Source organism: Vombatus ursinus, unplaced genomic scaffold (genome assembly GCF_900497805.2).
Source record: "Vombatus ursinus unplaced genomic scaffold, bare-nosed wombat genome assembly UNPS02014781.1, whole genome shotgun sequence".
NCBI lineage: Eukaryota > Metazoa > Chordata > Mammalia > Diprotodontia > Vombatidae > Vombatus > Vombatus ursinus.
In genome coordinates, this window is record NW_020954559.1 from 18,079,953 (window position 1) to 18,094,798 (window position 14,846).

At 38.0% G+C, this 14,846-nt stretch overlaps 1 protein-coding gene across 4 annotated transcripts in view; it reads right to left on the minus strand.

Moving 5' to 3' along the window:
* Window positions 1-13,609, minus strand: part of LOC114046251 (sulfotransferase 1C1) — a 40,325-nt gene extending 26,716 nt beyond the window's left edge. Inside the window, exons 1-3 of one of the 4 annotated variants that reach the window (XM_027866523.1) lie at window positions 13,570-13,609; window positions 8,020-8,200; window positions 7,419-7,699 (exon numbers count right to left, since the gene is read on the minus strand). In XM_027866523.1, coding sequence (XP_027722324.1) covers window positions 7,419-7,518 — 100 coding nt within the window. In that variant the 5' untranslated portion in view covers window positions 7,519-7,699; window positions 8,020-8,200; window positions 13,570-13,609. Of the gene's footprint in view, window positions 1-7,418; window positions 7,700-7,743; window positions 8,206-13,569 lie in introns of all 4 variants that reach the window. The other 3 variants (XM_027866524.1, XM_027866525.1, XM_027866526.1) reach the window with 3 other exon arrangements.
* Between the last annotated feature and the right edge of the window lie 1,237 nt (window positions 13,610-14,846).

A 14,846-nucleotide genomic window follows, 5' to 3' on the forward strand; every position in this document is an offset into this window, starting at 1 on the left:
CCCACCAGTCTACTGCACTCCACTTCCCCCCATATCAACACATAAGAAATGTACTTTTCTAGTTCATATTCCTAGTCAGGATCATGGTTATAGTTACAGTCTCTGTCATCAGATGGGCCTATCTAGGTTTTAGACCTGGAAGGGTTCTCAGAGCTCATGTAAATCTAGCCTGTTGGTTTTATATATGAGAAACGGAAGCCCTGAAAATCCAATGACTTGTCTAAAGTCACATGGGGAGGAAGTGACAGAACCAGGAATTGAATACAGCTCTTTCTAGTCCAAAATAAATCCAATGTTCTTTCCACTGAATCATGCATCAGCAAACTATGGTTTTGGGCCAAAGCCTGTTTTTAGATGATCCACAGGTTAAGAATAGTTTTACATTATAAATGTTTGAAAAACAATCAAAAGGAGGATGATATTTTGTGAATTATGAAAATTATATGAAATTCAAATTTCATTGTCCATAAATAAAATTTTATTGAAAAACAGCTACAGTCATCCATTTACTTATTGTCTGTGGCTGTGTTTGTGCTACAACAGCAGTGTTGAGTAGTTGGAATGAGATGGTATGTAGGGTTCTCACTTCTCACTCTTCCTCAGTGCAAGACAAATCCCAGTGACACAGTTATAACTATATAGCATTTTAACTGCCATGCGTGTTACTGTAATGTGACACTTATTATTTTCATCTGACTAGTTCATACCCATCATGTCAAAACAAGAAAAGTGGATTTGTAATGTCATACTTCTAAGGCACAGTGTAGCATGCTTTCTTTTGGTTTCAATTAGATGGCAATATATTTTAGAGTATACATTGATATTATCAGACTAAACACTTATCACTATTTTATCAACTTATATCAGAGCATTATCAGAAAATTTAGAAAATTCAAAATGGAATATCTCATGACAGAAGAGAATTCTTGATAAAAATACAAAATATAAATTAGATTGTAATCAAAGTAAGTTTCCAAGAGCCTCATTTGCTTGTCAAGCAAAGAGTGTGATTTATTAAAATTATTTATCAAATGTTAATTAAATTGTATTTTATTACAGCAGCCAAGGAAATGTGTCCAGAGAAAAAAAATTTGTTAAAGACTATTAGCTTTTTGGCTAAATTAAAATAAAAAACTTGCGGACTGATATCAGTATTTATCAGGACTTTTTTGTTTGAAAAGACATTTTCAAAGATGAAATATATAAAATCTCATTACAAACAATTATTGATTTAGTATTTTATTTTCTCCAATTACATGTAAAAACAATTTTTAACTTTCGTTTAAAATCTTCTTTTGAATTTCAAATTCTATCCCTTCCTGTACTCCCCCTCATTGAGAAGACAAGCAGTTTGATACAGGTTATACATGTGCTGTCATGAAAAACACATTTTCACATTATTCATATTGTAAAAAAAACACATAGAAAGAAAGACTCCAAGAAAAATAAAGTTTAAAAAGCTATGCTTTGACCTACATTCAGACTCTATCAGTTCTTTTTCTGGGGATGGATTCATCACAAGTCCTTCAGAATTTTCTTGAATTACAAATCATTAACAGATGAATATATTTGCAATGAATTTTGCAGATGGAGATCCTAACTTTGAATCCTAATTAAGCAAAAAAGAATTGCATTTTTCTCATTAATAGAACTATATTGCAAAAGTTTTATACCTAATTATATTTTTTTTATTTTGAATTTTGTCAACAAAATTTTTGGGGAAATTCTTTTCTCTCATTATATAAGTACCTACAAAATATCTTTAATTTTGTATCCTGACCTGCACAGTCTAAACTATTTATTATCTGGCTCCCTACAGAAAAACTTTGCTCAATCTTGTACTAAACTATGCTGCTGCCTCCCATAATGCTTGTGGACAGAAGAAAAGCATCTTTTCTTTTCTTTTCTTCCCTATCTACATTCTCATGCAGAATGAAAATTTGTCAGAACCAAAAAGAAAAATAAGCATTCATAAAAAAGAAATATCAGAAATGAGACCTGTGGCTCACATATCATTCAAATCATCTTTATGGTTTTCTGCTAATGTTCTGTTTAGGACCCAACACACCATTACTGACACTGTTAAATGTTTTCCTCAGTGCATAGGACACATCATAAATCAGGTGTTTAGATGACTATAAAAAAAGTCATAGGGTATTAAATTTCAAGGACCCAGAAACACTATACTCACTGTTGACCAGATCCTACTCATAGATAAGCTACTTTTTGGAGCTTAATGTAAGGCATTTGAACATCCTGAGGTAACTATTCATTTACTCATTCATAAGCATTCATTAAACACATATTATATGTAACATGCTTTGCTTTTGAAATATGTTGTATTAAAGTTATTCAGAAAAGTCTGTGTTCCTCCCTAAATGTTAACTTATGCTGCGGGATTTGCACACCTCAACACTTGGTGAACCTGGGTCAATATTCTCATGCAGAAAGAAATAGGTGGATGCTAATGACTACATTTTCCTGATGAGCAAATTAAAGTACTAAGATGATAAGGCATGTATAGACTGGGGTTGGGGATATTTTCAGTGTTTCTTAACCTTTTTTTTTTTTTTTGCTAGGGTAAAGGCTTTACTGGCATTTAGTAAAGCCTATGATCCCTTTCTAAGAAGAAATTTGCTAAATGCATAAAATAAGACACAGAGGATTAGAAAGGAAATGAATTTGTTAAAATATTTAAAAAATAAGTTTGCAGACCTCAGGTTAAGAACCCTTATACTAGATGATCTCTATTCATCAGTGGCAGGATTTGCACAGTGTGGCATAGTAGCAAGTTCAATGGATTTGAAGTCACAGAATTTGGGTTCTAGTACTTAACTCTCTGCTTCTTACTTTCAAAGTGTAACTTTTGTCATATCACTTCACTTTTGAGGGTCTTGTTTTTTTGTGTGTAAAATGATTGGATTAGAATATTTAAATTCCCTTATAACTCCAAATCCTATGAATGAATGAAAAAGCATTTATTAAACACTTTTGTGCTAGTCATAGTGCTAAACAGCAGGAATGCAAATCTAAGCAAGTTACACAGTCCTTGCCCTGGAGGAGCTTACATTCTAGTAGAGTTATGGTCAAGGAAGAGTGTTTTGGAGAGGAAAGTTACAGAGATGGTGATTGGAGTCATAGGGTGATTGGTTGACACATCACATGAAATGGAACTTTTGTCACCTGACCACTGAGAGGCATAATGGTTTAATGACTAGAATTTGCTCTGCTCCTTTCTATTTGTTTCACCTTGGGGAAATCACTTCATCTCTCTGAGCCTCAGTTTCCTCTTTTGTAAAACGAGTTAGCGCTAATCATTCAGTGTATGATCTAATGGACTAACACTCTCCCTATTAGATATTCATTGCTCTCTCGGTGGGGCTCAAAAGATATGGCATTATTATCAAAGAGGTCATAGAGATCTGGTCTTGGAGACCTTGGTTCAAGTCTTCCTTGTAACATGTACTGGCTGTGTGACACTGGGCAAGTCAGTTAACCTTTCAGTGATCTAGCCAACTTTCTAAGACTGTAACTCATAGATAAGCTGTCTACCTGTGTGGTGGAGAGAATATCTTCCCTGGGAGTTCCCTGTACTAAAATCATAGTTTCAGTGTCCTAACCAATTTGCTACAAAGAACTATTCAGGGACTTTGATAACTTGCTAGCTCAGGGTTCTTAACCTGGAGTCTGTGAAATTTTCTTCAATAAGTTATATATTCTGACAACTATATTTCCCTCTAAATCCTATGTATTAAATTTGCATCTCAAAATATAATTCAAGAAAAGGTCCATAGGTTTCACCAGATTGCTAAAGGAGTGCATGACACAAAACAGTTAAGACCTCCTATTCTATAGGATAACAAACCCTGTTACCTGCAATGGCAAGAAATGAAGTTACAGCCACCATTGTTAATCATCTTCATAAACTCTTTGCTTCTATATAAATGACCCCAATTTACAAAATTTGGTAGATCATTGGTAACTAGGAGGAAAACTGGAGATCACACGAAACTGAATTGGCTCTTTATGATCATTAGAATTGTCCAATCACATTAGGCTAAAAATGCTAAACTTATTTATATAATTTCATAAAAGCTGCATTCAACAGGGGTTCTTAAGCTGAGGTCTGTGAAATTGTTTTGAAATATATTATGATAATTGCGTTTCAAAAAAAATTTTCTTTTATAATCATATGTATTTTATTTTATGGATTTAAAAATGTTATTCTGAGAAGAGATCCATAGGTTTCACCAGACTTCCAAAGTGAACCATGACACAAAAAAGATTAAGAACCCTTCAATTAGATGATCTTTTAGGTCCCTTATTAGACTCTAATATTCTGCATTATATAATATCACAAAAAACCCAATTATGACTTGATTTTGTAATCCAAGAGGAGAGTTAAGTGACTTGCCCAGGGTCCCACAGCTAGTAAGTAACTAAGGCCAAATTTGAAGTCAGGAAAATTTGAAAATCAAGAAGATGAGGCTTCCTGACTTCAAGACCAGAATTCTATCCACTATGCCACCTAGTTGCCCCAACAAAATGAATAGGGAAGCTATTTTTTTTCAACTTTTACTTCTTCAAAGACTTCATGAAGAGTCAAGGAATCATACTGAAAAGCCAAGATTATTGTACTAGGCTTTTATGAACATTATGAAGATAGTCCTCACAATTTAGAAAACTGAACCTGAGTCCTATGAAAAATCTCTGAATGTTAAAGGACAAATGGCAAAAAATATAATTTAGAGTTAAATACAGATTTATTTTCTAAATGTTGTAAGCAGAGAAACTTGATCGATTGTCATAACTCTGATTCTGACTGTAGTAACAGTTGACTATACACACACACACACACACACACACACATACACAAACACATGCGCACACAAGATACACATTTGAGGCAACTAAGTGGCTCACTGGATAGAAGCGCTGTCCTGGAGTTAGGAAGACTCATCTTTGTGAGTTCAAGTCTGACCTCAGACACTTACTAGCTGTGATCCTGGTTAAGTCACTTTACGCTGTTTGCCTCAGTTTCCTTATCTGTAAAATGAGCTAGAGAAGGAAATGGCAAACCACTGCAGTATCTTTGTCAAGAAAGCCCCAAATGAAGAGTTGGACATGACTGAAATAACTGAAGAACAATAAAAATAACATACATTTACAAGTATACACATATACACACATGTGCACATACACACGTGTGTGTATATATGTAGATATATCTCAACATGTATACCTACATAACCCACATATGAAAGAAAAAGAATTGCCATGCTTTCATAGATCTTGTTGTTTATGTCTATATGTATATGCATATATGTCTTTATCCATTTATGAAAACATGGCATCATCCTTTCTGTTTTATTTCATGAATATGAAATTTAATAGTAGATTGATTTAATTACATCTATCTCTTTTTTTGGTTTGCTTCAGATTATGAGCTCACCAAGTGGGATCTGGTCTAATTTTATTAATTAATTAACAAGCATTTATCAAGCACCTACTTCATGTGCTGGATATTGAGCTATGTGCTAGATATAGCAAGACAAAGACAAAACAATCTCTGCCCTGAAGGAGCTTCTTTTCTTTTTTTTTAAAAATTAATATTTTTTTTCTTTTTAGGCAATTGGGATTAAGTGACTTGCCCAGGGTCACACAGCTAGTAAGTGTCAAGTGTTTTTGGTCGGAGGTCGGGTTTGAACTGGGGTCCTCCTGACTTCAGGGCTGCTGCTCTATCCACTGCGCCACCTAGCTGCCCCCAGGGGCTTCTATTCTATCAGATGTTCTGGGCATCTCTCCTACTCACTAATTATTCAGTATGGTTACTGACACTGTCTTTACTAAGGTCCCAGAAAAAAGAAAACCTCATGTACAGTGGCAGTGATGGGTTGTCTTCTGAAGACGACTGAAGCCCTGCTGAGGTCAGAGAAGCACAGCATTTGTTTGACTCACAAGAGAGTCTTAGTGAGAACTGATCTCATCTTCATTTCTTACTCCTTCAATATAGGATCTGTTAAAGGTAGGAGAAAGATTATGCTACATTGAAATCACCTATTCTCATACCAAAAGAAGGAAATGAAAATAAGGGCCCTTAATAAGTTTTAAGTAATAAGATTAAGGTCCCTTAACCTGATTTTTTTTCCCTAAAGAAATTCATGAACACATCTCCAAAGGCAATAATGAGCTTATGAGCTCTTTTGGAAGATTGAATTCCTACATCAACACAATTTCATATCTTTTGAAATATTTAAATAATCTTACTAATCACAAGTTGAGGTGAATGTTTTTCTGTTTTGGGTAGGCTTGACATAACATTTGGTGAAGGAACTTGTTAGGCCCAATTCTTTCCTATAAAGTAATAACCTAGTAGAGATGCTTATAGGGAGGACTCAAACCGTAGGTTGGTATAGGCTAATGATAATAACTTTTATATGCCTCTTTAAGGTTTACAAAGTGTTTTACAAATATTATCTCATTTTATCCTCATAACAGCCTGGAAGGTGGATATTTTTATATGGCTCATTTTACAGATGAGGGAACAGAAGTTGGAAGTAGTTCAGTGTCTTGCTCAGGGTCACTCAGCTAGGAGAGTGTCTGAAGAGATATTTGAACTCAGGTCTTGCTAACTCTAAGCCCTCTATCCTAGTTGCTTAGATTGAAGATCTATTTTCTCTTGCATATGTGATATAGCTGCAGGTATTGCCTGCACATTTACTCAGCCATGTAGCCCAATGACAATGGCTAACACTTATATGGAGTTTTAAGTTTTATAAAACACATTACATATATTTTCATTTTATTCTCACTGCAACTCTGTGAAGTAGGTGCTATTCTTCACATTTTATAGATGAAGAAACTGAGGCAGAGAGCGGTTAAGTGATTTTCCCAAGGTTACACAGCTAGCAAGTGTCTGGAGTGGGATTCAGATCTAGGTCTTCTTGACTCCAAGTCTACCACTGTATCCACTGTGCCATGCCTTAGAGTCATCTGTCTGTCTATAGTTTAGCCACTTGGTATTTTTTTAGGAACATAGGATCAAAGATTCATAGTTGGATGGAATATGAGAAGCCCCATCTAATCCAACTCCCTCATTTTTTAAGTGAGGAAAATGAAGCCCAGGGATTTAAATATCCTGCCCAAGATCATGCAGACAGTTAATGTCAGAGGTGGGATTTAAACCCAAGACCTCTGACTCTTTCCACTAGGCCTAGTTCGGATGATAGCATGAGCCAGGAAAGAGAAGTAATAGAAAAGGGCCAAATGTGATACTAGAGAAGTTCTTTTGGCTATCTATTTCACCATGGTTTTTTTTTTTTTTTTACTATATGCATTTATGGTTAAAAAGTAAAAACAAAACAAAACAAAAAACAACAAACATCCCTGCATTGGGCAGAAAAAGATGAGGCCCTTACCCATTGAACAGCTTGGCCAGGAGTGAAGGGTTAATGAAGCCCTCCATGAAATGTATTGCTGAGGGTCCAAGAATTTAGGAGACCCTAATATTCCTTTCATGGAATTTCAGCACTTAGGTTATTTCTTTCAACTATTCAATGGCTATTGAAAATCCAGGGGGAAGATATAGGAGGAATAGCCTTCCATTCACAATTTCGGAAAGTGTTTTCTTCCTGAGATGGAAACAAGGAATTTAGTTCCATGTTCCTCTAAGTCTGTCCCATTTTCAGGCACTAGCTTCCTAGTAGGAAAAAAACAAACAAACAGAATACGTAAGATACTCACAGACTGGAGAGATTTCTCTTTAATTCCCTTTGGGTTTCCTGACTTCTTTACTTTCTCTTGTAGGGGAATTTGACTTTTGGGGTCTCAGTGCTGGGAGAGCAATTTTGAAGTTAGGAATTTCCTTCGCTGAAATCACAGGTAGTCTGGTCTCCCCAAAGTGATGTGTATCTCACAAGAGAGTCCTAGGGAGAACTATTCTTGCCTTAATCCTGTTGCTCACCGCCTTGATATAGGAACTGCTAAGGCAGAAGAAGGATCAGGCTACATTGAGATCACCTGTGCTCATAGCAAAAGCAGGAGGAAGTGAAGGTAACAACCAATGAAAGGCCCATTAATAGGATAAGTCCACTCTTCATTGCGGTCCAAATGGAGTAAACTTGGCATTATTTGCCTTTTTGAGGAACCCTCAGCTTGTCAGGTCATACGAGGTTTTCCATCAAGGTTGTCTGAAATCCAACTGTACTGAGAAGAAGGAACTGAGGTTAATCAATCAATCTATCTGTCACATCAACAAAACATTTATTACGTGCCTAATAAGTAGTAGGCACTCTATCAGGCCCTGCCCATACAGAGATAAAAATAATAGTTACTGCCCTCAAGAAACTTACATTCTATCAGTGGTTGGGTGGTGAATGTAAATACAAAATATGTAGAAAGTAAATGGAATATAGAGGAATGTCACATAACACCGTAATGGGAAAGAGGCCCTGGCAGATGGGATTGTGGTCACGAAAAGTCTTATGTAAGAGATAACATCTGAACTGAGTTTTGATGAGAGGGAATCCAAGAGGCAGAGGATAATGGGAATGGGTTTCAGGCATGGGGGACCACCAGTGCTAAAGCATGGAAATGGGACGTGTGATGGAACACTATGTGAGGTGTCAAACATGCTGCCCATGGGCCATAGTGCTGCCTTAATGCTCTGGAATACAGACTTGAACCAGATTAAAATGCAATTGGGAAAGATTTGACAAAATAAATACAAGTACAATAATAAGTCAACATGTGGCTGCAGGGAGCCTTATGCTTAGTTTAGTTGAGCTGTTTCTGAGTTTGACACCCCTGGTGTACACTGCCAGGCTCAGTTGGTATGTTGATTACATTTTTGAACAGCTTTCCCTCCCCCCTTTCTTTTCTATTCTTTGTTACAAGGAATAGCTCTCTGGATAGTGGAGTGAGAGATTTATTAGAAAATGGAAGTGATATAAAATAAAAGATAACAATCAAATTTTAAAAAACTAGTCTCAGAAGAAATTATTGTCTTTTTCCCTTGCAAAGCCCAGATCTATCTGAAATTCTAACCCTATAAATGAAGCATAGTAGGTACAATAGAAAAAACCCTGGGCTTCAAAGTTGAAAGACATAGGTTCTAGTCCCAGTTCTGCCAAGAGATAGGAATGGGTTTGAGTCTCAGCTCTGTTACTATCTCCTACATGTGTGACTATGGGCAAGTACTTTAACATCTATACGCCTCAGTTTCCTTCTCTGTAAAATGGAAACAATACCTTCTTTACTTATCTTGTAGGACTAATAAACAAATGCATGTGAAAGCACTTTGTTAACTATAAAGTATTTAGGTTTCCCTCCCTACTTCATTTCTAATCCTGCAGATATCCCTCACATAGGGTGTCAGGAAGGAGGAAGTCAGTTGGTTTTCCTCCTTTGCCTGGCACATAGCTGAGTTCACAGGCTACTTCAGTGTACTGTATTCCCTGTAAAAAGCAGTAAATAGCTCTATAATTCCTTTGTAAACATTCACTTTTCAGTTTATTTGCACCAGAGATTAATTCCTGGTAAGGAAATCATGGAACTAAAGGGATTTGGGAGGTTTTGGGTTTCTTGCAGGTGTCAAAGGGATCTGACACCAGGTAGTTCCACTGGCAAGGGAACAAAAAATGAGCTAACTTCTTTGCTTGGGTCTTTTTCTCATAGAATATAAAATCTTTAATAATTCCAGGGAAACTCTTCCAAGTCCATTTGAAAAATGACTAATTAGGGAAAATGAAGAAAGTAAGTGCTTCTTGATATTCCTTGTGCAAAGGATGAGTGGAGCAAATACACTTCTTTTTTTCTCAGTTTCTAGAACCTTGCAGAGTGCTTTTTCTCATATTAACTTTGTAAGATAGGTAGTGCAAATATTATCACCCTTACTTTACGGAAGAGAAAACTGAGGCACAGAGAGAAGTGATTGACCCAAGGTCACACAGATAACAAGAAGCAGAATGGGGATTTGAATACTGTTCTCTTAATTCCAAGTTCAGCATTCTTCCCATAACAGCAAACTGCAAATGGGATAGTATACCTAAGAGCTGTAGAGATGTAAATTTCCACTTGAGTTGGAGTTACTACTAAAATCCCTCCTTGATGCTTCACCACTCTACCACTCAACAAATGGTAACCTAAACCAATGAACTGTGTTGATTTAAACCTTACTGGTCATAGAACATTGATAGGGTCATGCTAGTTTGACAATCATTAAACTTGTGGAAATTAAAAAATATTGTTGTAAAAAAATCTCCCTTATGCACATCTTTTTCAGGAAATAAAAGGGAAACTTGGAAGGGGAATGGACATAAATTGTACTACTTTTTATTCTTTTTTCTCTGTGTAGTATTTTGATTGATGATTTCATCAGCTCCCATGGTTTCAATGATCACAGCATAAAGCTAATGATGATTCTCAGATCTACCTATCTAGTCCTAATCTCTCTACTAACCTCCATACTTGTGTGTCCAATTCCCTATTAGATACATCAAACTGGATGTTTTACAGACTTTTAAACTCATTATGTCCAAAATTGAACTCATTATCTCTCTTCCCAAAACTCTCCCCTTTCAAAAACAAAAACAAAAACAAAAAAACCCCTTTCCCCTTTCAAATTCTCTGTTTCTGTCCAGGACACCATCCTTCCAATTATTCAAGCTTGCAACCTAGGTGTCATCTTTGACCCCTCACTCGCCCTCATCTTTCATGCTAAGTCCCATCAATCTTACCTTTGTACCTTCTCCTATTTGTCTTCTCTCCTCTGACACTTGCTACCACCCTGGTGCAAGCCCTTATGTCATTCCTGAAATACTGCAGTAGTCTTCTGATTGGTCTATCAACCATAAATCTTTCCCACTCTAGTCCATCATCTACTCAGCTATCAAATTGATCTGCCTAAAGTACCAATCAGACCATGGCACAGTAACCCTGTTTAATTAACTCAAGTGGCTCCCTATCATCCACCTCTAGATGAAATATAAAACCTTGTTTGCTATTCAAAGTCCTTCACAACTTGTCCCCCTTCTACCTTCTCAGTCTGCTTATACTTTACACCCCACCCCTGCCTCTGAAAATGCCACTGGCCAGTGAGTCTGGCCTCCTTGCTGCTCCTCAAATATAACATTCCATCTCCAACCTCCAGAATTTTCACTGGTTGTTCCCCATGTATGGAATTCTTTCCCTTCTCATCTCCCCTCCCAGATTCCTTCAAATCCCAAGTAAAATCTCACCTTCTACAAGCCTTTCCCAATCCCCTTTAATCCCCTCTGTTGATTATGTATACTTTGTCCTGTATATATTTTATTTGTACACAATTGTTTGCATGTTCTCTCAGCCATTAGGCTGTGAACTCCTTGAGAGCAGGGATTATCTTTTTCATTTCTTTATGTCCCCAGTACTTTGCACAGTGCCTGGAACACAGTAAACTCTTTATAAACTCTTACTGAATGGCTTGCTAATTGTTACCCTTAATCTTTGCTATTTTGGTGGGTCTGTGATCTCATCAATTTGATTACTAGCTCCAGTGGTACAGATCATAGCTCACCTGTACTTTTTTATCCTTTGATATTACTGTCCACATATTCCTAGAAATCCTAGGGGATCTACCCAAAGTTCTGGGGGACTTGCTTGAATTTAATGGATCACAATGGAATGTGCAGTTTATCCACTAGTTATCTCTCTGGAGGTGAAAGAGAGGCTGGTGATTTAGCATAGCCCTCCCTGACTTAAATCCAATTCCCTGGCCTCACTGATGTCATGGACCTCTTTGAGAGCTAAGGACAAATAGCTACTCTGTGAGTAGAAAAGGAACTGCTCACTGGGGCCCAAAGTGGAACTGTCCATTTGGGCAACATTTCTCTCTCTCTCTCTCTTTCTTTTTTTAAATTAATTAATTAATTTATTTTTAACATTCATTTCCACAAGATTTTAAGTTCCAAATTTTCTACCCATCTCACCCCTCTCCCCACCCAAGACCCTTATTATAGACCCCACCCAGAATGCATGCATTCTGAATACCCCTTCCCCTAATCTGCCCTCCCTTCTATCACCCCCATTCTCTTAAACCCCTTCTCTTATCTTTCTTTCTTTCTTTCTTTCTTTCTTTCTTTCTTTCTTTCTTTCTCTCTCTCTCTCTTTCTTTCTTTCTTTCTTCCTGCTTTCCTTCCTTCTTTTCTTCTTTCCTTCCTTCCTTCTTTTTTCTCTTTCTCTCTGTTCACATAGGGTATCACATCCCAAGGGGAATGTAAAATTTTTGTCTCTGAAACTATTTTCCCCCCTTTCCTCTTAAAGACCAGTCTTAACCCCAAATCACTCTGGCTCTCCAAATCACTCTAGCTCTCATTGTCCCAGGCCAAGCCCTATTTAGTCATTGTTTGGGCCCTGATTGGCTCAGAATTAATGTAAATAGCAAGTGTTTCTGTTCTGGCCAAAAACCCTGAGGGTCTTTCCCTCCCAGATTTTTTTTTTTAAAGAAGCCATTCCTTACTGCATTCCTTATTAAGCCTTAATCACTGAATAAGCCTTGTCTCAGTGAAACTGAGTCAAACTGAGACCAGTTAAAGACCTTCCTATGCAAAGGCCAAGGTTCCCCACTGCATCCTGGGCCATCTCCAGTTATCCTGATATATATCTGCCCCCTGGACCCAGATGGCTGCAGAGGTGAAAGTGAGGTTGGTGACTTTGCACAGCCCTCCCTCACTTAAATTTAATTCACTTGCATGTCATGGCATCACCTCCATGATATCATGGTTCTGATAAACTGCAGCATCCCATCGTATAATAGGTTTACCTTTTTTTTCCCTGTCTTATCCTTTATGCCACTTTTTCTGGCATATTTACCAATCACTAAAGAATTCTTGCCAAAGAATTTACTAGTTCTTCATTGGCAATATGTTTGTATGTGCTCACACCCACCAGAAACCTAACCCTGTGTTTCCCCTAGGAGCAATGGTTAGATATTTGCTAATTCATTGTATGTGGTGACTTTCTGGAACATAATTGCTACAAATGATGAGAATAAACTATATTGTGAATACCTTCATCAAGATGAGAGTGGGATGTGATGGTTATGTCAAGCAATGAATAACAATGCAGAAAATGAAACTGATTGTATTATGGCAGATAGGCAACAACTATGGAAGTCATTTCTGAATGAACTATGTACAGTAACATAACCAAATTGTTAAAGATAAAAATCAATTCTAATTTAGATAAATGAGTAACTACTGTATACATTTGAGGCAACTGCAGTCTGACTTCTTAAAACAAGTTGTTGTTTGCCAAAAATAGTAAGTAGGGGAAAAGAACAGATATTGACACATACTATCACCATTTCTTGAGAAAGTTTTACCAAGGTAAGTTAATAATCTACAACCCAGAGACTGAATGAACATTTCTGATTTGTCCAGTTGATGAGACTCTGTTAGAAACTGAGCAAGTCAGGCAATAGACTCTTTGTTGCTAATTAAGGGAAGATTATTGAACTGGCGGCGCCGACCTGCTGCCAGCCGCACGCCGTACCCTCTCCTCCTATAAGGAGCAGGCTGCCAGAGTCATACTCACTTCCGAGTCTTCGGTCCTCAGCCGGATAAACACACAGAGATGAGCCATTGGGAGATGCCAACACCAGAGCTTTATTCAGAGGCCATCACAGCAAGCCATCACAGCAAGCCCAAGCAGCAAGGCCAGAGCAACAGAGCAGGAGCCAAGAGAGAGAGCGTGTGATCTGACCACTCTCGTTCCTAAGAACCTACTTAGCCCCTCCTCCCCAGCCCGCTTACTAGCCAATGATTGTAGGGTCAGATACCGGAAGGGGCTGTCTGAGGTTAGCAAACCAAGGGGGAGGGAGTGACGTAGGAGGCTAGGACCGGATACAGGGAGGAGGCATCTGGGATTAGCACATAGACAGAGTACGTGACCTAGGAAGTCAGACTCAGACACTGGGAGGAGGGGTCTGGGGTCAGTGCTGCACAAAGGGACCCAGGAAGTCAGGAAGGTCACAAGAGGTGTCTGGGGATGACGTTGCATATAGGGAGGGGACTAAGCAAAGGGAACTCAGTCCTCTGCCGTCCCACTCCCACGTGGCACCGCCCCTTGCCTCAGGAGCTCAAGCTCTGGCTACTTCCTTGCACCCAGCTTATCTCACATAGCACTGCCCACTGCCTCAGGGCTTCTCCGTATCCAGCCCATCCCAGTTCACCACGACTCTGCCTACCACAGCCCCTGCCTCGACTTCCAAAATACCCAGATCTTACCCTACTCTTGCCGCAGCACCCAACCTGGTAGCTGCCAACATCAGACAGTCCCTCACAGATTATTAATAGTTATTTTCAGTAGTTACATTCCTACTGTGCCTTTGATGCCTACTCAGGAGAAGAGGAGTCTATCTACCAACCTTTTGATTAAAAGTCAACAAGAACTAGCCCATAAACCAAGTACCAGTTTTTCTCTTTAGTAAAATCTCTCCCAGCTCTAAATCCTAAGATTCCATGACTCTTATTCTCTTGCCAAGAAAGAAGAGCTTCTTAGAGCCAGAAATAACTACGGCTCTAACATTTGAGAGTTGTTACCAGAAAGTCTGCCCTCTATGTCCAGGAATTACAATGATGCATTATATTAGAGAGAGGCAATGTGGTAGAGTGGATTGGTTGCCTTTTCAATTAAAGCTAAGTCCTCCATTTTTCCACAGATAAGAATCCTTGTATCCTATAGATATACATATCTATTCACTGGAAAGACTTGGGTATTGGTAGGATAGACCAGAATAAGAAAACTAGACCTAATCAATCAACAAATGCTTATTAGGAACCTGCTTTGTATCAAGCCCTGTGCTAGACAAA